We start from the raw sequence: 23,054 nt of genomic DNA, 5'->3' as shown, positions 1-23,054 counted from the left end.
TTTTACTAACGTACAGCTTGATTTGTCCTTATTGCACAGTTTTAGTGCTTTTGAAATAAATCTAGGCAATACCTCAAAAAAATGCCCCGTACCTGTAGGATCAAATGCCCGTGCGCTCACTGTTTTCAGTAAAAATAAATAAACCTATGTATGTGAGGTGAGAGGCATGTGGTTTATGATGCTACATCACGTATTTGTTTATGTTTTTCTTTATGTTGTCACACTGGGTTTTAACCCTAAACAGGATATCCTGGCCACCAATCTCGTTCAGGTGTTGTTCTAGGTATATGGGTCGGGTGTTAACCGATGCTGCCAATGGTCGGGTTTCTCGTGGTATTGTGTTGTCCGAAAGCGCCATACCTCCAAGTGGTTAACTTTTAATTAATATTATTGTCCGCTAGAGGCTATAAAGAACTGTGGTCAAATGATTGCCATTAATGTTTTCAAATGGCTTAATTGCTAGTTTATTTTTCGTACTTTTTGTTTTGAGCTGGGTCATGCTTCTTTTGCAGGATTCTTTCCTCATTTGAATGACAGTGACTTATTAACCTTTCTGTATATGTGCTGTTGTATGACCCCCAACTCGACATGTAGGATGAGACATGTAAACAAATACATGGAAAGGTCGTGATTTTCGAGACGCAGGTTAGTCTGTAGGCGATTGCTTGGTGCGTGTTTTGGTAACTTCTGTTGTACGTTTGCCTATGCATTCATGGCAAAATTTGTAACAGTCATCAAAATCAAGAGTACTTTTTCGCACCCATTATATTTGTGTTAAATTTTGTTGTCAACACAATCTAGTTCTGAGATTATAACATGATATTAACTTGTTAGGTTAGGCTCCGTGCCACGAATATTGCAATCAGACATCCGTTCATGCTCAGTTTGTTTGAAACGTTTACAAGTGGCATATAGCCTACATTCTCAAAATGTATGCTACTGTTAAATGGTGAAATTGTAAGGAAAAGTCCAACAGTGATACAGTTGATTCAGCAAGCTAAATGTTAAGAGGCAAATCAAGTTTCATGGTTGGTATCACGGAGAAGTGATTTAACAAAATATATTGCTTTCCTCGTGCAAAACGTATTGGTGGTGAGGATCCATTTAAAATACTAATTACACAACTTTATCACATTATTGTTCGGCTCGCATCGTTGTATGTTTTCTACCTTCTGTTACTTTCAGACGAGTTTGTAAGTCCATAATAAAGTTTGCTTGTTCGTTGTTTTGTCGATTCGCTTGTCTAATGATTACAGCAATCTATTTAAAATAGAAGCAAGAATCTAGATCACGTACAAATCTCGATCTCGGGTTATTCCCTTAGCTACAGAACGTCTGACGCAAATGTTGTTTTGTTGAAAGGTGCATCCTGACTTGTTGATGAAAGTTTCCTCAAAACATAAATGTATTTGATGAAGTTATTTTAAATCGAGAAAAATAAAACAAAATTACAGCAAATTATGATTATTATTAGAACAATGAATGAATACAAAGTGGTGAGTTTATCTTCAATCAATGCATTATAACACAAACAGCAAGCGCGTAAACATTAAAAAGCATATATTACAATATAAGAACAAGGAAATTATTTGTAATTCTGACAACAATAAACTGACCTTAAACGCGGATAACGGTAACATGTTTACTATAAACGTCTCGAACTTATGTTATCACTTGTATGTTATAATAGTGATGGTTATTTTCCATTTGGAGGATTATATGGAGTTGGACTGAAAAGTCATAACAGGTAACACTCGTACGAGTGATGGTGCCATTAATGTTGCATTTTTAGTCAAACAAACATTCAAATTTAAATCAATGAATATCATAAAATAATCAGTTTTGTTTTTATTTACGGCGCAACTTCAGGTCAATACTTTTAAGTGAGTAATGATATCCACGGAAAGGCTCCCAGCAAACTCCATCGGCATAAGAAGTATGCGGACCTCCGTAATAAAAACCATTTGGGTTTCCTGAATGACAATTTGAAAACCACCAACCACCTTTGTACCTCTCCGCACAATTTTCAATTCCTTTTGTATCTTGATCTCTATCGTATGTCGAAAATCGCGTCCCAGCGGATCCAAGTCCATTTCCTGAAAATCATTGTCGTTGATCATTTATAAAAATCAAATGGTTCGATGGAAAAACGTCTTGAAAATTCGATGTCACTAATATTATCAAAGACTGATGCAATTTCTCTCAAATTTTCTACTTTTGGTGCAAATGTAAACATTTAAACAGTTTTTAATTTAAAATGGTTCACCAGCTGTTCCTGAATATCCGCTGTAATATATTTCGTATGCCGGCCCCCGTCCAATATAAAAGTCACTAAAATAAGTAATAACTTTAATATAAAATAATTATTATTATGTTTTAAGACACTTTACCTGTACAAGGCGTAACGTTTGTCTCCGTCAAAGTCTTCCATATCAATCCTTAGGTCAAACCGATCAATGGCTGTCATTTTATAAAGCTTTTCCAAACCTAAAGTTTAACATACGATACCCAAAAGAACAAAACTCAACACAATGCAACTCACCCATCCAAAATTCTCCATCAAGTTTACCGAACCCCTTCACATAATCTTCCCAACCTCTGGTAAAATTTTCTGAACCGTCTTTGCGTCTTTGGAAAACCTAATTTGGTCAGAAGACCATTGTTAAGATTGAATATGTGTTTTTGAAATAAATTTATCGCAATACTGTAAAGTCCTTTCCAACGTCACATTGTTTAGGTCTTACACAAATAAAAAAGCCTTCTCCAAAGCGTTACTCATAGAATTGCTTATTATAAAAAGTATGTGCAAACCACAATCATATACAACATCCCTCATGTCGCTTCTTACCAACCAAACTCCACCGTTTGTAATAAAGTCGCAATAAACTTGCACCCCGGTTTTCCCGTATTGCCATCCTGGGTAAATTGTGTAAATATCGCCAGTGTGCGACTTGTTATGTTGTGTGATGCTGGAAGGACAGAACCTTGGGCCGTATACCAATCCTGCGAATCAGCAGCAACAAAGTCATTGTTTTTTAGCGCAGAAGAAGCAACTCACTTTCTGTTTTGTTCAAACGTTGTTGCAACTCTGCCAAGTTAAGTTGTTGCTCAGACACAAGAAGAGAGTATCTCGCTGCTCGTGTGAATGTAAAAGTTAACAACAAATCTATCACTTGTTCCTTGCATGTTTCATACCTTCTGTAGCATTCAAACGAGTTTGCAGCTCGAGAGTTAAATTATTCTGTCTTTCCTCTTCCTGGATTGTGTCACCTGCACATTAGCTGTAGCTGTAGCTGCATACTATTAGGCCTACAGTAATTGCAAATACCTGCACCAGCTTCCACGTCAGCTGATGTGTTAGACCGAAGCGCCTGAACAAGTAACCATATGCAATAATTCAACAATATCATGTCTTACCAAGAAGTACGCGCCAAACAGACCACCACACACAAGCAAGAATAGAAATCCAACAACGAAATGAAATTTTCCCAGATTGAAGTTTGTGTTCCGCTCACTTTTCCCTGTTCTTCCCTCATTCACAGCTTTTGGAAGAAAGTTCATGTTTTTTAATGGGCATTCTCATTTAAACCAAAATACTTACCGTCAAGTTCGTAAACATGCATTGCAACAAACCTTAAGGTTTTCTGTGATATAACCAACTGTTGTACTTATTGTGGGTATTAATGCAATTACTAAAGTGGGCAAGCAGTTACTACAGCTTGTCAGTGGGTGTATGCAGGAAAACAAACCTGGTCATATCAGTAGAAAAACATTAACGTGTATTGTACATGCCCTGAACAAACAACTTCCACATGACGATGATCGGCAAAAACTGTTGTTTTAAAGCTTTCCACGCGATGAAAAACATATGGTGAGTTAAAAATTTAACAATGCAGGTGTTAGTCAAGCACATTGATTATTGTCTTTATGCAAAGATACTGATTATGTACTTGTATGACTTGAGCTGCGCCTTGTTAGCTTTGTGGGAAGGAAACACTTCTCTGTTTATCTGTGGGTGAAAAAGAAACACCAGACTTAATGAAAACAATTCTAGATCCATAAGTAAACTGCTCTGGAGCTTTCTGTGTGGTTAATAGGATTCGAATTTTGACAACGCATGAAAACAACTGTTGACCTGCATTTGCTTCATAGCACACTCAAGCGAACAACAATTACGCTTGTGCTTGGCCACCAAGCGTAGCTGCGGCGTATTCCGCTAATGTGAAAGCTAATTCCTGTCCTTGATAACCTGGGTTCGGATCTCGGTGTGGTCAAAAAACGTAAAACTTTAAAAAAATATTAATTTTTCTAAAAAGCGACGCAATGATAACAACTATTGTTTTGTAGCTATATAATGTAATAGTCCTCCTACAGATACATAACGTTTACCCACTTTTCCACCCTTCAAGACACTTTCACATAAATTGTTTCGGTAAAATTCATGTGGATATAGTGCGAATTAATCTACAGCATTAGCTAAAAGTTTAACAAATTTAAATGAAGGTAAAGTCAAGTAGATACATCAATACAATCAGCGAAAAAAAATTCATTGTTCCAATAAACGATTTGCATGGTTTGTTATGTCAAGCTATTACATGGAAATCGTAATGTTGTCTCTGCGGTTACTCGCGCGCATTAGATTGTTTTCTCCACTTATGACGTGTTTCAAAAATCAAACAAAATTACAGAAAAAGATGTTTTTTTATTGGAAGTAATGAATACACACAAAGTAGTGAGTTTATCTTCAATCACTGCATTACAACACAAAAAAGTCAATGCGTAAACATCGAAACGCATGTGTTACAACATAATAACACCTCCAACAACATTACCTATGATTCTGACAACAATAAACTGAACTAAAATGCGGATAACAGTAACATGTTTATTATCTCGAACTTATGTTACCACTAGTATGTTATAATAGTGTTGGTTATAGCCCATTTGGAGGATTTTTATGGAGTTGGACTTAGTCATAACAGGTAACACTCGCACGAGTGATGGTGTCATTAATGTTACAATTTTAGTTGAAGAAATATTAATTTTTGAAACAATGATATCACAAAATAATCAATTTTGTTTTTATTTACGGCGCAACTTCAGGTCAATACTTTTAAGTGAGTAATAATCACCACGGAAAGGCAGCCAACTAACTCCATCGGCATAAGAAGTATGCGGACCTCCGTAATAAAAACCGTTTGGGTTCCCACCATGGCAATTTGCAAACCACCAACCACCTTTGAACAACCCCGCACAGTTTTCTGGATGTGAGTCTTGATCTCTGTCGTAGGTCGAAAACCGAGTTCCCGACGATTTAAGTCCATTGCCTAAAAATCAAGACTTGCTCGAACAGACAATGCCCACCAACAAATCTGGCGCTGTTGTTTAATGGTGCGGTAACTGTTTTAAAATTAAAGCCACTAGACGAAGTCACTTAATAAACTATTAACGTGAAGGCTTACCAGCATTTCCTGAATATCCGTTATAAAACATAGCATAGTTCGAACCACGTCCAACATAAAAATCACTAAATATAAACGTATACATGTTTGTTTTTGGAAATCAAGCATAACTACTGTGCCCTACATATATTTTACCTATACAAGGCGTAACGCTTGGCACCGTCAAAGTCTTCCATGTCAATCCTTAGGTCAAACCGACCAGTTGATGTTATTTTGTGCAGAAATTCGAGGCCTTGACAAAAAAATCCATAAACTACGCACAAAAGTCACTGCAGTGCAACTCACCCAACCAAAATTCTCCATCAAGTTTACCAAATCCCTTCACATAATCTTCCCAACCTCTGGTAAAGTTTTCTGATCCGTCTCTGCGTCTTTGGGAAACCTAGAAGTTAGTTATGTTCAGTATTAGAGTAAAATCTATTTCGGTTGTCGCGCGAATCAAGCTTTTTCCACTTGTGCACACACAAATAAGGCCTCATTTAAACTTCTTACCAACCAAACTCCACCGTCTGTGATAAAGTCGCAATAGACTTTGACTCCATTTGTTCCCAATTCCCATACTGGATAAATGGTGTAAATACCACCAGTTTGAGAGTTGTTGCGTGGTGTAACATTATTGCATGACTTGGGGCCGTATAGAAATTCTGCAAAAACCAAAAGGTATTAAGACATGTTATGATTTGGTTTTAGCCATAACTACACGCTCACTTTCTGATTCGTTTATTCGTTGACGCAGAAGTGAATGTCCATCTGTACAATTAAACACACAATTTAACTTGTTATTTTTCGAACCGCGTCGTGGCATGTTTTTTACCTTCTGTAACATTTAGACGACTTTGTAAGTCCACAATAAAATTGGCTTGTTTCTTGTTTTGTTCATTCGCTTGTTTGATGATTACTACAATATAATTAAATAGCAGTAGCACAAAACATCTCATGTTTACTATACCTTCTGTAACATTCAGACGAGTTTGTAAGTCCACAATAGAATTAGCTTGTTTCTTGTTTTGTTCATTCGCTTGTTTGATAATCACTACAATATAATTAAGTAACATGTTATTGTGGCCTGGAGCAGGGTTATTAGGTTGAATAACTATACTGTACGAAATGAAAGATACATTTTTTTTAACATACAACTAGAAAAACCTTTGGTAAATTGTTTAGTTGATTGCAAATTTCATACCTTCTGTGGCGTTTAAATGTGTTTGCAAGTCCAATATTAAATCAACCTGTTTTTTCGTTTCTTTAATTGTTGTACCGCTATCGGCTGTAATTAAAGAATGCATCAAATTTTTGGCGCTGAGATTAGTGACAAGGAACACCTACCTTCAATGTCCACTCTTTTTGACTGATTGGAAAAAGCCTGAACAAAAAAGTCTGCTGTAATACATGCAATAAAATGATAACACAAAACTTGCGTACCAAGACATAGACTCCTAGCAATGCACCAAACACAAGAAGGAACAAAAATCCAACCACGAAACCAAAGGTTTTCAAATTCCATCCTGAGGTTGGTTTCTTCTCATCCACTTTTGCTTGTTGCCCATCTGAAAACATCGACCTAAAAGTCACAATATTTACCTCTTGAAACAAAATACTTACTGCACTCCATTTCGTAGGCATTCATTGCAGCAAATTTTGTAGATTGATCAATCACTAACTGCCAGCTAGCCTTAAGTTCTATGTATTACATACGACACTGACTTGTGGAAAGCATTTACTGCTCTTTAAGTAGGAGCAGATATCAGAAAACACCCAGCCATGTAAGGAGATACCACGCTAATATGGCTAGTGACGTGCATTACATTATAACGAGTTGGAGGTGGTTGCGTGTGGGAACAAATGAAGTTGCAACATTTTTCACAACAATGCAATTCCAAAATCCTGCTCCACCGAATCGGATTGATCACATATGCAACTTCATGTTATTTAATGTTTGTTAAGGAAAACTTGGCGTTCTCAAAGTTGTCAAATCCTGGTATATTACAACAGGAACACAAGGTAATGTATTGAGTATAGGGAACAATGGTAATTATAATCTTGTGGATGTCACCCAATATATGGGATATCGTCAAAACATTTTGTTGCTAAAGCTGCCAGACATAATGTTCAATAAATTCACGAGCTCTTCTGGCAAAAATAGTGTTCTTGGTAACCATATTCGTCAAAGCTGGTAAGACGTAGGAGTTTATACACTGCACTCCCGTGCTGTCCATTACACTAACCTGCGTACAAATAAGGTTTGTGTGTTGAGGGATGATGCACATAACCCGAAATAACCACTTATACAGAGGGCACGCCTACATTTGTTACTGCGCAAATGCGCTGTAATGGTGGCCGTTTAACTTTTGCCGCCTTAGTCCCGATTTACAGACATATTAATTGATTTATCCTTACAGTGATACAAAACCTTTTTTTTCAAGAAATCTAGACAGCCCCCTCAGGATACATGTATAGGGTCATATGCCCATGCGCTCACTGTTTCCAGTAAAAATAAATAAACCTATGGATGTGAGGTGAGAGGCATGTGGTTTATGGTGCTACATCACGTAATGGAATTTGCTTATATTTTTATTAATGTTGTCACACTGGGTTTCAAACCCAAACAGGTTGAACTAACGATATCCTGGCCACGAATCCCGATCAGGTGTTCTGCTAAGTATACGGGTCGGGCGCTAACCGATGCTGCCAATTATCGGGTTTCTCGTGGTATTGTTTAGTCCGAAAGCGCCACAACACCTCCAAGAGGTTAAATTTATTTTTTTTATTGTCCGCTAGGTGCTATTATGGAGCTAATGCAGAACTGTGGTCAAAGCATTGCCATCTTTGTTTTCAAATTATTTAATTGCTATTTTATGTTTCATACTTTTGGTTTGGAGCAGGGTCATGTTTTCTTTGCAGGATTATTTCCACATTTGAATAACAGTGACTTATTAACCTTTCTGTATATGTGCTGTTGTATGATCCCAATCTCGGCATGTGGGATGAGACATGTAAACAGTGCGTGGAAAGGTCGTGATTTTCGAGACGCAGCTTGGTCAGTAGGCGATTGCCAGATGCGTGTTTTAGTAACCTCCGTTGTACGGCTGCTGATACATTTATTGTATAATTTGTAACAGTCCATCAAAACTTTTTCGCACCCTTAATATTTTTGTAATATTTTGTTGTCAATACAATCTGGTTCTGAATGCGACGAATATTGCAATCAGACATCCGTTTATGCTTAGTTTATTTGAAACGTTTATAAATGGCATATATCCTTTATATGTATGCTACTGTTGTATGTTGAAATTGTATGGAAAAGTCCAACAGTGATACAATTGATTCAGGAAACCAAATGTTAAGAGGCAAATCAAGTTTCATGGTTGGTATAATGGAGAAGTGATTTCACAAAATATATTGCTTTCCTCGTGCAAAAGTATTGGTGGTCGGGATACATTCAAAATACTAATTACACAAACTTTATTACATTATTGTTCGGCTCGCATCGTTGTATGTTTTCTACCTTGTGTTACTTTCAGGCGAGTGTGTAAGTCCATAATAAAGTTTGCTTGTTCGTTGTTTTGTTGATTCGTTTGTCTAATGATTACTGCAATATATTTAAAATAACAAGAATCTAGATCACGTACGAATCTCGATCTCGGGTTATTCCCTTAGCTACAGAACGTCTGACGCAAAGGTTGTTTTGTTGTAAGGTGCATCCTGGCTTGTTGGTGGAAGTTTCCTCAGAACATAAATGTATTTTGATGAAGTTTTTTTTAAATCGAAAAAAATAAAACAAATTACAGCAAATTATGTTTATTATTGAAAGAAATGAATGCACATAAAGTTATCAGTTTGTCTTCAATTACAGCAATACAAAACAAAAAAGTCAATGCGTAAACATTAAAAAGCATATATTACAACATAATAACACCTCCAACGACATTACCTATGATTCTGACAACAATAAATTGAACTAAAATGCGGATAACAGTAACATGTTTATTATCTCCAACTTATGTTATCATTAGTATGTTATAATAGTGTTGATTATTGCCCACTTGGAGGATTTTTATGGAGTTGGACTTAGTCATAACAGGTAACACTCGCACGAGTGATGGTGTCGTTAATGTTACAATTTTAGTCAAACAAATATTCAATTTTAAATCAATGAATATCACAAAATAATCAATTTTGTTTTTATTTACGGCGCAACTTTAGGTCAATACTTTTAAGTGAGTAATGATATCCACGGAAAGGCAGCCAACTAACTCCATCGGCATAAGAAGTGTGCGGACCTCCGTAATAAAAACCATTTGGGTTCCCTGCGTGACAGTCTGCAAACCACCAACCACCTTTGTATCTCTCCGAACAGTTTTCTGGAAGTGAGTCTTGATCTCTGTCGTGGGTCGAAAACCGAGTTCCAGAAGGCATAAGTCCATTGCCTAAAAATCAAGACTTACTCGAACAGACAATGCACACCAAAAAGTTTGACGTTGTTGTTTAATGGTGCGGTAAATGTTTTGAAATTAAAGCCACTAGACGAAGTAACTTAATAAATTATAAACGTGAAGGTTTACCAGCATTTCCTGAATATCCACTGTAAAACATAGAATAGTTCGAACCACGTCCAACATAAAAATCGCTAAATATAAACGTATGCATGTTTGTTATTGGAAATCAAGCCTAACTACTGTGCCCTACATATATTTTACCTGTACAAGGCGTAACGCTTGACACCGTCAAAGTCTTCCATATCAATCCTTAGGTCAAATCGACCAGTTGATGTTATTTTGTGCAGAAATTCGAGGCCTTGACAAAAAAAATCCATAAAATCCATAGGAATGGCACTGCAGTGTAGGCTAACTTACCCATCCAAAATTCTCCATCGAGTTTACCGAATCCTTTCACATAATCTTCCCAACCTCTGGTAAAATTTTCTGAACCGTCTTTGCGTCTTTGGAAAACCTAATTCGGTCAGAAGACCATTGTTAAGAATGAATATGTGTTTTTGAAATAAATTTATCGCAATACTGTAAAGTCCTTTCCAACGTCACACTGTTTAGGTCTTACACAAATAAAAAAGCCTTCTCCAAAGCGTTACTCATAGAATCACTTATTATAAAAAGTATGTGCAAACCACAATCATATACAACATCCCTCATGTCGCTTCTTACCAACCAAACTCCACCGTTTGTAATAAAGTCGCAATAAACTTGCACCCCGGTTTTCCCGTATTGCCATCCTGGGTAAATTGTGTAAATACCGCCAGTGTTCGACTTGTTATGGTGTGTGATGCTGGAAGGACAGAACCTTGTGCCGTATACCAATCCTGCGAATCAGCAGCAACAAAGTCATTGTTTTTTTTAGCGCAGAAGAAGCAACTCACTTTCTGTTTTGTTCAAACGTTGTTGCAACTCTGCCAAGTTAAGTTGTTGCTCAGACACAAGAAGAGAGTATCTCGCTGCTCGTGTGAATGTAAAAGTTAACAACAAATCTATCACTTGTTCCTTGCATGTTTCATCCCTTCCGTAGCATTCAAACGAGTTTGCAGCTCGAGAGTTAAATTATTCTGTCTTTCCTCTTCCTGGATGGTGTCACCTGCACATTAGCTGTAGCTGTAGCTGCATACTATTAGGCCTACAGTAATTGCAAATACCTGCACCAGCTTCTACGTTAGCTGATGTGTTAGACCGAAGCGCCTGAACAAGAAACCATACCTAATAAATGCAATAATTCAACAATATCATGTCTTACCAAGAAGTACGCGCCAAACAGACCACCACACACAAGCAAGAATAGAAATCCAACAACGAAATGAGATTTTCTCAGATTAGAGTTTGTGTTCCGTTTACTTTTCTCTGTTCTTTCCTCATTTTCGTAAACATTCATTGCAACAAACCTTAAGGTTTTCTGTGATATAACCGACTGTTGTACTTTTGTGGGTATTAATGCAATTACTAAAGTGGGCAAGCAGTTACTACAGCTTGTCAGTGGGTGTATGCAGGAAAACAAACCTGGTCATATCAGTAGAAAAACATTAACGTGTATTGTACATGCTCTAAACAAACAACTTCCACATGACGATGATCGGCAAAAACTGTTGTTTTAAAGCTTTCCGCGCGATGAAAAACATATGACGAGTTAAAAATTTAACAATGCAGGTGTTAGTCAAGCACATTGATTATTGTCTTTATGCAAAGATACTGATTATGTACTTGTTTGACTTAAGCTGCGCCTTGTTAGCTTTGTGGGAAGGAAACACTTCTCTGTTTATCTGTGGGTGAAAAAGAAACACCAGACTTTAGGAAAACAACTCAAGATCCATAAGTAAACAGCTCTGGAGCTTTCTGTATGGTTAATGGGATTCGAATTTTGACAACGCATAAAAACAACTGTTGACCTGCATTTGCTCCATAGCACACTCAAGCGAACAACAATTACGCTTGTGCTTGGCCACCAAGCGTAGCTGCGGCGTATTCCGCTAATGTGAAAGCTAATTCCTGTCCTTGATAACCTGGGTTCGGATCTCGGTGTGGTCAAAAAACGTAAAACTTTAAAAAAATATTAATTTTTCTAAAAAGCGACGCAATGATAACAACTATTGTTTTGTAGCTATATAATGTAATAGTCCTCCTACAGATACATAACGTTTACCCACTTTTCCACCCTTCAAGACACTTTCACATAAATTGTTTCGGTAAAATTCATGTGGATATAGTGCGAATTAATCTACAGCAGCGGTGCACAACCTGCGGCCGTACGGCCGCATGCGGCCGCGGACGCTATTTTTTGCGGCCGTGCACATTTATATCAAAATATATGCATTGGCGGCCGTCGTTGCTTCTGAAACTTGTTTTTCTAGCGGTCTCAAGAATTAAGCTTTAATTAGGCCCATTTCCATTTCCGCGTCATACACATTCGTTCGCTGTAGCGAGTAGTAACTGGTGCAGCCATCGCAACCGAGACAAAGCGCAACAATATGGATGGTGACGTCATAAAACATCAATAGTATATCGGTGAATTGTCATGTACGCATGTACAGTTGTAAAAAAAGCTAAACAGTGGAATCGCTCAGTCATGTCGCTGAAACGTAAAAGGTTGTCAAAACAAGAGAAAAGGGCGTTTAATCCCAAATGGGAAGTGGATTATTTTATGATGGAGACGTGAACCTAGCGTGCAAGAACAAGGCAGTCATTGAATAATTCGACATTTCATTACATTGTAATATACATAATTTGGCAAATGTAAATAATAAATAGTGCACATTTTTCAGGTGTGGAATCATTTCCATTCCTTTCTTATATTGCTCACGTCAACTTGACGTAATTATCAGGGGTATATCGTTGAAAAAGCAGTATATTCAGTGGCGGCCGTTAGCACACAGTAGTGTGTGTGTTGCGGCCGGCAATAGTAAAAAGGTTGTGCACCCCTGATCTACAGCATTAGCTAAAAGTTTAACAAATTTAAATGAAGGTAAAGTCAAGTAGATACATCAATACAATCAGCGAAAAAAAATTCATTGTTCCAAGAAACGATTTGCATGGTTTGTTATGTCAAGCTATTACATGGAAATCGTAATGTTGTCTCTGCGGTTACTCGCGCGCATTAGATTGTTTTCTCCACTTATGACGTGTTTCAAAAATCAAACAAAATTACAGAAAATGATGTTTTTTTATTGGAAGTAATGAATACACACAAAGTAGTGAGTTTATCTTCAATCACTGCAATACAACACAAAAAAGTCAATGCGTAAACATCGAAACGCATGTGTTACAACATAATAACACCTCCAACAACATTACCTATGATTCTGACAACAATAAACTGAACTAAAATGCGGATAACAGTAACATGTTTATTATCTCGAACTTATGTTACCACTAGTATGTTATAATAGTGTTGGTTATTGCCCATTTGGAGGATTTTTATGGAGTTGGACTTAGTCATAACAGGTAACACTCGCACGAGTGATGGTGTCATTAATGTTACAATTTTAGTCAAAGAAATATTAATTTTTAAAACAATGATATCACAAAATAATCAATTTTGTTTTTATTTACGGCGCAACTTCAGGTCAATACTTTTAAGTGAGTAATAATCACCACGGAAAGGCAGCCAACTAACTCCATCGGCATAAGAAGTATGCGGACCTCCGTAATAAAAACCGTTTGGGTTCCCACCATGGCAATTTGCAAACCACCAACCACCTTTGAACAACCCCGCACAGTTTTCTGGAAGTGAGTCTTGATCTCTGTCGTAGGTCGAAAACCGAGTTCCCGACGATTTAAGTCCATTGCCTAAAAATCAAGACTTGCTCGAACAGACAATGCCCGCCAACAAATCTGGCGCTGTTGTTTAATGGTGCGGTAACTGTTTTAAAATTAAAGCCACTAGACGAAGTAACTTAATAAATTATTAACGTGAAGGCTTACCAGCATTTCCTGAATATCCGTTATAAAACATAGCATAGTTCGAACCACGTCCAACATAAAAATCACTAAATATAAACGTATACATGTTTGTTTTTGGAAATCAAGCATAACTACTGTGCCCTACATATATTTTACCTATACAAGGCGTAACGCTTGGCACCGTCAAAGTCTTCCATATCAATCCTTAGGTCAAACCGACCTGTTGATGTTATTTTGTGCAGAAATTCGAGGCCTTGACAAAAAAAAATCCATAAACTACGCACAAAAGTCACTGCAGTGCAACTTACCCAACCAAAATTCTCCATCGAGTTTACCAAATCCCTTCACATAATCTTCCCAACTTCTGTTAAAGTTTTCTGATCCGTCTCTGCGTTTTTGGAAAACCTAGAAGTTGTTATGTTCAGTATTACAGTAAAATCTATTTCGGTTGTCGCGCGAATCAAGCTTTTTCCACTTGTGCACGCACAAATAAGGCTACATTTACACTTCTTACCAACCAAACTCCACCGTCTGTGACAAAGTCGCAATAGACTTTGACTCCATTTTTTCCCAATTCCCATACTGGATAAATGGTGTAAATACCACCAGTTCGAGATTGAGAATTGTGTGATGTAACTTTATTGCATGACTTGGGGCCGTATAGAAATTCTGCAAAAACCAGAAGGTATTAAGACATGTTATGTTTTGGTTTTAGCCATAACTACACGCTCACTTTCTGATTCGTTTAATCGTTGACGCAGAAGTGAATGTCCATCTGTTCAATTAAACACAAAATTTAACTTATTATTTTTCGAACCGCGTCGTTGCATGTTTTTTACCTTCTGTAACATTCAGACGAGTTTGTAAGTCCACAATAAACATAGCTTGTTTCTTGTTTTGTTCATTCGCTTGTTTGATAATCACTACAATATGATTAAATAACGTATTACTGTGGCCTGAAGCAGGTTTATTAAGTTGAATAACTATGATGCACGTACATCAAAGACAATTAGAACAACCATTGGTTAATTGCTAAGTTAAATGCAAATTTCATACCTTCTGTGGCGTTTAAATGTGTTTGCAAGTCCAAAATTAAATCAGCCTGTTTTTTCATTTCTTTAATTGTTGTACCGCTATCGGCTGCAATAAGTGAATACAACAAATTTTCGGTGCTGAGACATGTGACAAGGAACACCTACCTTCAATGTTCGCTCTTTTTGACTGATTGGAAAAAGCCTGAATACAAAATCTGCTGTAATACATGCAATAAAATGAAAACAGAAAACTTTTTTACCAAGACATAGACTCCTAGCAATGCACCAAACACAAGAAGGAACAAAAATCCAACCACGAAACCAAAGGCTTTCAAATTCCATCCTGAGGTTGGTTTCTTCTTTTCCACTTTTGCTTGTTGCCCACCTGAAAACATCAACCTAAAAGTCACAATATTTACCTCTTGAAACAAAATAATTACTGCAATTCCAATTCGTAGGCATTCATTGCAGCAAATGTTGCTTGTTTATCAATCACTGACTGCCAGCTGGCCTTTAGTTGTGTGCATTTTATAGCATTTTTTTCTCTATTTTTAGGAGCAGATACCAGAATAAACTCAGGTTTATTAGGAGATACCAGACTAGCATGGCTATAGTGACGTGTTTATCACATCCTAACGAGGAGTTGGTTATGTGCGAAAACAAATGACGTTGCAACACGTTTGATAATAATGCAATTCCTAAATCACGATGCACTGAATAATATGCATCATACATGCAACTTCGTGTTATTTAATGTTTGTCAAGGAAACCTTGACGTTCTCAATGTTGTCAATTCCTGGAATATTACGACAGTAACACAAGGTAATGTATTGAGTAGGGGGCACAATGGAAATTATAATTTTGTCGTTGTGACCCAGTAAATATCGTCAAAACATTTTGTTGTTAAAGCTGCAAGGCATAATGTTCAATAAATTCACAAGCTCTTCTGGCAAAAATAGTTTTCTTGGTCGATGTTTCGGTCGTTATGCAATCGACCTTTATCTGGACAAAGTACGTAAATGCAGACACCACGATAAACATAATCGTCAAAACTGGTAAGACGTAGGCGTTTGCATACTGCACTCCCGTGCGGTCCATTACATTAACCTGTGTATAAATAAGGTTTGTGTGTTGAGGGATGATGCACATAACCCGAAATACCCACCTATACAGAGGACACGCCTACATTTGTTACTGCGCAAATGCGCTGTAATGGTGGCCATTCACCTTTTGCCGCCTTAGTCCCGATTTACAGACATATTAATCGATTTATCCTTATTACACAGTAATACGAAACCTCTTTTTCAAGAAATCTATACAGCCCCCTCAGGATATGCTCCGTACATGTAGGGTCATATGCCCATGCGCTCACTGTTCCCAGTAAAAATAAATAAACCTATGGATGTGAGGTGAGAGGCATGTGGTTTATGATGCCACATCACGTGTTGTAATTTGTTTATATTTTCTTCATGTTGTCACACTGGGTTTCAAACCCAAACAGGTTGAACTAACGATATCCTGGCCACGAATCCCTATCAGGTGTTCTGTATACGGGTCGGGCGCTAACCGATGCTGCCAATTATCGGGTTTCTCGTGGTATTGTTTAGTCCGAAAGCGCCATAGCACCTCCAAGTGGTTGAATTTATTTTTATTATTGTTCGCTAGGTGCTATCATGGAGCTAATACAGAACTGTGGTCAAAGCATTGCCATCTTTGTTTTCAAATGATTTAATTGCTATTTTATGTTTCATACTTTTGGTTTGGAGCTGGGTCATGTTTTCATTGCAGGATTACTTCCACATTTGAATAACAGTGACTTATTAACCTTTCTGTATGTGTGCTGTTGTATGATCCTGAACTCGGCATGTAGGATGAGACATGTAAACAGTGCGTGGAAATGTCGTGATTTCCAAGACGCAGCTTGGTCTGTAGGCGATTGCTAGATGCGTGTTTTAGTAACCTCCGTTGTACGGCTGCCTATGCATTCATTGTATAATTTGTAACAGTCCATCAAAAGTTCTTTTTCACACTCTTTAAATTTTTGTAATATTTTGTTGTCAATACAATGTGGTTCTGAATGCGACGAATATTGCAATCAGACATCCGTTTATGCTTAGTTTATTTGAAACGTTTATAAATGGCATATATCCTTTATATGTATGCTACTGTTGTATGTTGAAATTATAAGGAAAAGTCCAACAGTGATACAATTGATTCAGCAAGCTAAATGTTATAAGAGGCGAATCAAGTTTCATGGTTGGTATCATGGAGAAGTGATTTAACAAAACATATTGCTTTCCTCGTGCAAAAGTATTGGTGGTGAGGATCCATTTGAAATACTAATTACACAACTTAATTGCATTATTGTTCGGCCCGCATCGTTGTATGTTTTCTACCTTCTGTTACTTTCAGGCGAGTTTTTAAGTCAATAATAAAGTTTGCTTGTTCGTTGTTTTGTTGATTCGCTTGTCTAATGATTACAGCAATATATTTAAATTAGCAAGATTCTAGATCACGTACGAATCTCGATCTCGGGTTATTCCCTTAGCCACAGAACGTCTGACGCAAATGTTGTTTTGTTGAAAGGTGCATCCTGACTAGTTGGTGGAAGTTTCCTCAGAACATAAATGTATTTGATGAGGTTATTTTTTTTAAATCGAGAAATGTAAAACAAAATTACAGCAATTGATGTTTATTATTAGAACAATGAATGAATACAAAGTAGTGAGTTCATCTTCAATCCATGCATTATAACACAAACAGCCAGCGCGTAAACATTAAAAAGCATATATTACAACATAAGAACAAGGAAATTATTTGTAATTCTGACAACAATAAACTGACCTTAAACGCGGATAACGGTAACATGTTTACTATAAACGTCTCGAACTTATGTTATCACTTGTATGTTATAATAGTGATGGTTATTTCCCATTTGGAGGATTATATGGTGTTGAACTGAAAAGTCTTAACAGGTAACACTCGCACGAGTGATGGTGCCATAATGTTAAATTTTTGGTCAAACAAATGTTCAAATTCAATTCAATGAATATCATATAATAATCAGTTTTGTTTTTATTTACGGCGCAACTTTAGGTCAATACTTTTAAGTGAGTAACGATATCCACGGAAAGGCTCCCAACAAACTCCATCGGCATAAGAAGTATGCGGACCTCCGTAATAAAAACCATTTGGGTTCCCTGCGTGACAGTCTGCAAACCACCAACCACCTTTGTATCTCTCCGAACAGTTTTCTGGAAGTGAGTCTTGATCTCTGTCGTGGGTCGAAAACGGGGTTCCCGACGACTTAAGTCCATTGCCTAAAAATCAAGACTTGTTCGAACAGACAATGCACACCAAAAAGTTTGACGTTGTTGTTTAATGGTGCGGTAACTGTTTTGAAATTAAAGCCACTAGACGAAGTAACTTTATAAATTATAAACGTGAAGGCTTACCAGCATTTCCTGAATATCCGCTATAAAACATAGCATAGTTCGAACCACGTCCAACATAAAAATCGCTAAATATAAACGTATACAGGTTTGTGAGTGAAAATCAAGCAGAACTACTGTATCTATAGTATTGTAACATATTTTACCTATACAAGGCGTAACGCTTGGCACCGTCAAAGTCTTCCATGTCAATCCTTAGGTCAAACCTGCCAGTTGATGTTATTTTGTGCAGAAATTCGAGGCCTTGACAAAAAAATCCATAAACTATACGGATGAAAGGCACTGCAGTGCAACTCACCCAACCAAAATTCTTCATCAAGTTTACCAAATCCCTTCACATAATCTTCCCAACCTCTGGTAAAGTTTTCTGATCCGTCTTTGCGTCTTTGGAAAACCTAGAAGATGGTTGTGTTCAGTGTTATTATAAGAACTATTTAGGTTGTCGTGCGAACCAAGTTTAAGCCACTTGTACACACACAGATAAGGCCTCACTTAAACTTCTTACCAACCAAACTCCACCATCTGTGATAAAGTCGCAATAGACTTTGATTCCTTTTTTACCCAATTCCCATACTGGATAAATGGTGTAAATACCACCAGAGTTGTTGTGTGGTGTAACATTATTGCATGACTTGGGGCCGTATAAAAATTCTGCAAAAACCGGGAGGTATTGAGACATGTTATGATTTGCTTTTAGGCATAATGCTCACTTTCTGATTCGTTTATTCGTTGACGCAGAAGTGAATGTCCATCTGTACAATTAAACACAAAATTTAACTTATTATTTTTCGAACCGCGTCGTTGCATGTTTTTTACCTTCTGTAACATTCAGACGACTTTGTAAGTCCACGATAATATTAGCTTGTTTCTTGTTTTGTTCATTCGCTTGTTTAATGATTACTACAATATAATTAAACAACATGTTATTGTGGCCTGGTGCAGGTTTATTAGGTTGAATAACTATGCTACACGTACATCAAAGACAATTAGAACAACCATTGGTTAATTGCTAAGTTAAATGCAAATTTCATACCTTCTGTGGCGTTTAAATGTGTTTGCAAGTCCAAAATTAAATCAGCCTGTTTTTTCATTTCTTTAATTGTTGTACCGCTGTCGGCTGCAATAAGTGAATACAACAAATTTTCGGTGCTGATACATGTGACAAGGAACACCTACCTTCAATGTTCGCTCTTTTTGACTGATTGGAAAAAGCCTGAATACAAAATCTGCTGTAATACATACAATAAAATGAAAACAGAAAACTTGTGTACCAAGACATAGACTCCTAGCAATGCACTAAACACAAGAAGGAACAAAAATCCAACCACGAAACCAAAGGCTTTCAAATTCCATCCTGAGGTTGGTTTCTCCTCATCGATTATTGCATGTTGCCCACCTGAAAACATCGACCTAAAAGTCACAATATTTACCTCTTAAAACAAAATACTTACTGCATTCCAATTCGTAGACATTCATTGCAGCAAATGATTCAGGATCACTGTCTGCCAGTTAGCCTTTAGTTGAGTGTTTTACATACGGACAAGTGGACATCATTTACTGCTCTTTAAATAGAAGCAGATGCCAGGATAAACCCAGTTATGTCAGGAAATACCACGCTAATATGGCATTGACGAGTGGTTGTGTGCAAAAACGAAAAAAACAATGACGTTGCAACACGTTTGATAATAATGCAATTCCTAAATCACGATGCACTGAATAATATGCATCATATATGCAACTAAGTGTTATTTAATGTTTGTTAAGGAAAATTTGGCGTTCTCAAAGTTGTTAATGCTTGGTAAATAACAGTAACACAAGGTAATGTATTGAGTAGAGGGCACAATGGTAATTATAGTCTTGTGAATGTGACCCAATTAATATCGTCAAAACATTTTGTTGCTAAAGCTGCCAGGCATAACGTTTAATAAATTCACAGGCTCTTCTGGCAAAAATAGTTTTCTTGGTCGAAATTTCGGTCGTTATGCAATCGACCTTTATCTGGACAAAGTGCGTAAATGCAAACTGCACTCCCGCGCGGTCCATTACATAGTCTATGTATGAACAAGGTTGTTTGTTGTTGAGTGATGCACACAACCTGAAATAACCGCACCTATGCGCTGTAATGGTGGCCATTCACTGTTTTGACCGACGTATCCGCCCGTTTGATTAACGTTCTAATTGATTTGTCCTTGTTGCACAGTAGTACATGACGTCTTTTTAAAGAAATCTAGACAGCCATCTAAGGAAATGCTCCGTAGATGTAGGGTCATGGTGCTACATCACGTATCGGAATTTATTTATATTTTCTTCATGTTTTCACACTGGGTTTAAACTCAAACAGTCACGATATCCTGGCCACGAATGCCAATCCGGGCGGCAACCGATGCGGCCAATGGGTTTGTTTCTCTTTTTTTTATGGGTTTGTTTCTCGTTGGTATTGTTTTGTCCGAAAGCGCCAAAGCACCTTCAAGTGGTTAAATTTAATTATTATTATTGTCCGCTAGGTGCTACTATGAAGCAAATGCAGATCTGTTGTCAATGAATTGCCATCTTTGTTTTCAAATGTTTTAATTGCGGTTTTATTTTTATAATTTTTTGTTGATACGCGTTATTTTTCTGCAAAACAAAATTGAATTCAATTGAATTTTTTTGCGTTTAAAATCCTCGGTTTACATCTCAAATTTGACCTTACTTCGTATACTATGCAAATTTTCGCATTGTTATTAATTTCCCTCTTTAAATGTTATAAAAGATTTTTTGGTCACTTCGGTTTTATCAATGAAATTGTTTAGTTGCCAACGTAACTCCATTCTCATCATACATAAGAAAATCAGCGAATGCTGGAAAACGTGATCATGTACAGACAATTTCCCGCTGCGCCCGGCCAATATACCACGAAAAAAACTGATTGTGATTCCTGTCCATGATACCCTAGGTTCGAATCCTGGTAAAACACGTAATTGTGTGTAAACATATTGTTCTTAACAAACGCTTCTTTCAACGTAGCTTTATTTAAACGAAGATATGCTATGAGGGTAGCACACAGGTGTCAAGTAATTTCAAAGTTTGTGATGCACTATGTTGAAAAAATCATATGTTTAAGAATCCAAGATCCGGTTTAAGAAGAAATTGTTACCATGTATGCAAAAACTATTCCCTTGACCAAGTCGAATTTCCCGGAGAAACGATCTAATTTGGGTAATACCGTCATTGGGCTGTAAAACGCGAATAGTTAAGCAATACTAAGCCGGCTTGTATTACGCACATAACCTTACCGCATATCTGCCGCATGATCCTAAGGCGTGATAAGCGTAATGGAGCCTTACCACTAAGCCTTGCATTTGTAAATCATAGCCAGGTGACTGCCAACTTCTTTTTATAGCGAATGGGTCATTGCGAAATTGCTGGAGTGCAAAAGAGAAATATTCGGTGAGTAGAGAATCACCTTGACGTTTTGTTGAAGGAATTATTTCCTGCAGTCTTCTTTGGGAGAACTTAAGACAACTCTATGAATGCAGGGGATATAATGGAATGGGAAGATGTTGTTCAAAAACACCCCAAATCAATCAGGTTATCAACAACAATTTGGTACAGTATGGTTGATGGAGGCTATACAGTCACCACAAAGTGGAAGACTTGCGTGGCTGTTTAGCTGACAAGGTCAACAGAAGTCACACTAAATGTGCACTATTGAGACCTATTATCATGTCGGAACTATGGCCCTGTCTGCAACTCACTTCAGAAAATATTATTGACCCAATTGGTTATATTAGTGGCAATGTTTGTAATAAATTAACAATCCATTCCTATGTGTCGGGATACAAACGAGGAAAGCAGCCCATTGATGGAAAACTGTAAACATGTCAGCAACCACAAGAGATTTGGGTCGCGTGCCTTAACGTAGCCCCAACGCTAAACATTCGACGGATTTAGGTATTCCCTCGGCATCCGATTTCGCCTTCAGTCGTTTGTTTTGTGCTTCCATACGAGGCAACGGGAACCGCAAAATTTTCTCATCAACGAACCGATTGTTGGCTTGGTCGCACCCGCATGACGTCATCAAAGCTTGGATTTTGCGCTGATTTGTGGGTTTTAGCGCTGGAATTACGGCTCTCTGAGGCTTGAGTACACTTAAGTCTATTTCTTGCGCTTCTTAAACTCATACTGGCTTCGCCAATGAAGGATAAATTGTTAGCACTAAAAAGCGTACTTTCCGGTTCGTAAACGCAAACTTTCTAACTGGTAAGTGCTGTGAGACCCTCTTACCTTGCTTTTACGCCAAATATTTATTATTTTGCGGTGGTAAATAGCTCAATTAACTGTACACGGTTTCAAGTAGGCATCAATAAATCAAAACGGAGGCCAGGTCTTATGGGGCTTTTTGTCGTGTAGCGGCCCGGAAATTATTGTAAACATGCGGACGAACAAATTTCCGATCGCGGGCCGTATAACTTGCCTCAGCGTGCAGCATTTACCAAACAGATTATAACTATACTACGTATACGTACCAATGAATGGTAGAAGAAACACATTAACTGAGTTTTGTCGAAATAGTTTCAACAAAGAATTCCCAGGCGGAAAATGATATAGTGATACTTGCTGAAAGCATAACATAATTATACAAAGTTTTGTGATGACACAGTTTCGCGCTAAAAAGCACACACATAAATTTATCCGAAAAAAACACCAGAAATACTTCAAATTTTATGC

At 37.4% G+C, this 23,054-nt stretch overlaps 5 protein-coding genes across 5 annotated transcripts; all 5 read right to left on the bottom strand.

Moving 5' to 3' along the window:
- Positions 1-1,848: 1,848 nt before the first annotated feature.
- On the bottom strand, positions 1,849-3,561 carry LOC145908929 (microfibril-associated glycoprotein 4-like). Its single transcript, XM_082996249.1, has 9 exons — positions 3,418-3,561; positions 3,329-3,371; positions 3,196-3,270; positions 3,059-3,133; positions 2,849-3,003; positions 2,543-2,639; positions 2,391-2,487; positions 2,267-2,331; positions 1,849-2,096 (listed from the first exon to the last, which is right to left on the bottom strand). The coding sequence occupies exons 1-9, from the start codon at positions 3,559-3,561 to the stop codon at positions 1,849-1,851; spliced, it is 999 nt and encodes a 332-aa protein (XP_082852375.1).
- Positions 3,562-4,871: 1,310 nt separating this feature from the next.
- LOC145908570 (microfibril-associated glycoprotein 4-like) lies at positions 4,872-7,147 on the bottom strand. Its single transcript, XM_082995871.1, has 12 exons — positions 7,065-7,147; positions 6,885-7,009; positions 6,789-6,825; positions 6,646-6,729; positions 6,412-6,495; positions 6,277-6,360; positions 6,171-6,212; positions 5,955-6,106; positions 5,748-5,844; positions 5,598-5,694; positions 5,463-5,527; positions 4,872-5,327 (listed from the first exon to the last, which is right to left on the bottom strand). Exons 1-12 carry the CDS (start codon positions 7,087-7,089, stop codon positions 5,083-5,085), a joined length of 1,137 nt encoding a protein of 378 aa, XP_082851997.1. The 5' UTR covers positions 7,090-7,147; the 3' UTR covers positions 4,872-5,082.
- A 2,350-nt stretch (positions 7,148-9,497) lies between these two features.
- Positions 9,498-11,336, bottom strand: LOC145908928 (microfibril-associated glycoprotein 4-like). The gene is made up of 8 exons (XM_082996247.1): positions 11,202-11,336; positions 11,104-11,146; positions 10,834-10,908; positions 10,622-10,776; positions 10,316-10,412; positions 10,160-10,256; positions 10,025-10,089; positions 9,498-9,889 (listed from the first exon to the last, which is right to left on the bottom strand). The coding sequence occupies exons 1-8, from the start codon at positions 11,334-11,336 to the stop codon at positions 9,645-9,647; spliced, it is 912 nt and encodes a 303-aa protein (XP_082852373.1). The 3' UTR covers positions 9,498-9,644.
- A 2,163-nt stretch (positions 11,337-13,499) lies between these two features.
- On the bottom strand, positions 13,500-15,498 carry LOC145908927 (microfibril-associated glycoprotein 4-like). Its single transcript, XM_082996246.1, has 11 exons — positions 15,488-15,498; positions 15,153-15,291; positions 15,058-15,094; positions 14,915-14,998; positions 14,698-14,781; positions 14,592-14,633; positions 14,373-14,527; positions 14,167-14,263; positions 14,015-14,111; positions 13,880-13,944; positions 13,500-13,744 (listed from the first exon to the last, which is right to left on the bottom strand). Exons 1-11 carry the CDS (start codon positions 15,496-15,498, stop codon positions 13,500-13,502), a joined length of 1,056 nt encoding a protein of 351 aa, XP_082852372.1.
- Positions 15,499-17,651: 2,153 nt separating this feature from the next.
- LOC145908645 (microfibril-associated glycoprotein 4-like) lies at positions 17,652-19,893 on the bottom strand. Its single transcript, XM_082995961.1, has 11 exons — positions 19,796-19,893; positions 19,616-19,740; positions 19,521-19,557; positions 19,378-19,461; positions 19,161-19,244; positions 19,055-19,096; positions 18,850-18,995; positions 18,643-18,739; positions 18,491-18,587; positions 18,348-18,412; positions 17,652-18,212 (listed from the first exon to the last, which is right to left on the bottom strand). Exons 1-11 carry the CDS (start codon positions 19,818-19,820, stop codon positions 17,968-17,970), a joined length of 1,047 nt encoding a protein of 348 aa, XP_082852087.1. The 5' UTR covers positions 19,821-19,893; the 3' UTR covers positions 17,652-17,967.
- Between the last annotated feature and the right edge of the window lie 3,161 nt (positions 19,894-23,054).

The sequence above is a fragment of the Ascidia mentula genome, chromosome 7, assembly GCF_947561715.1.
Source record: "Ascidia mentula chromosome 7, kaAscMent1.1, whole genome shotgun sequence".
Taxonomy (NCBI): Eukaryota; Metazoa; Chordata; class Ascidiacea; order Phlebobranchia; family Ascidiidae; genus Ascidia; species Ascidia mentula.
This window is presented reverse-complemented; position numbering and strand designations above follow the sequence as displayed.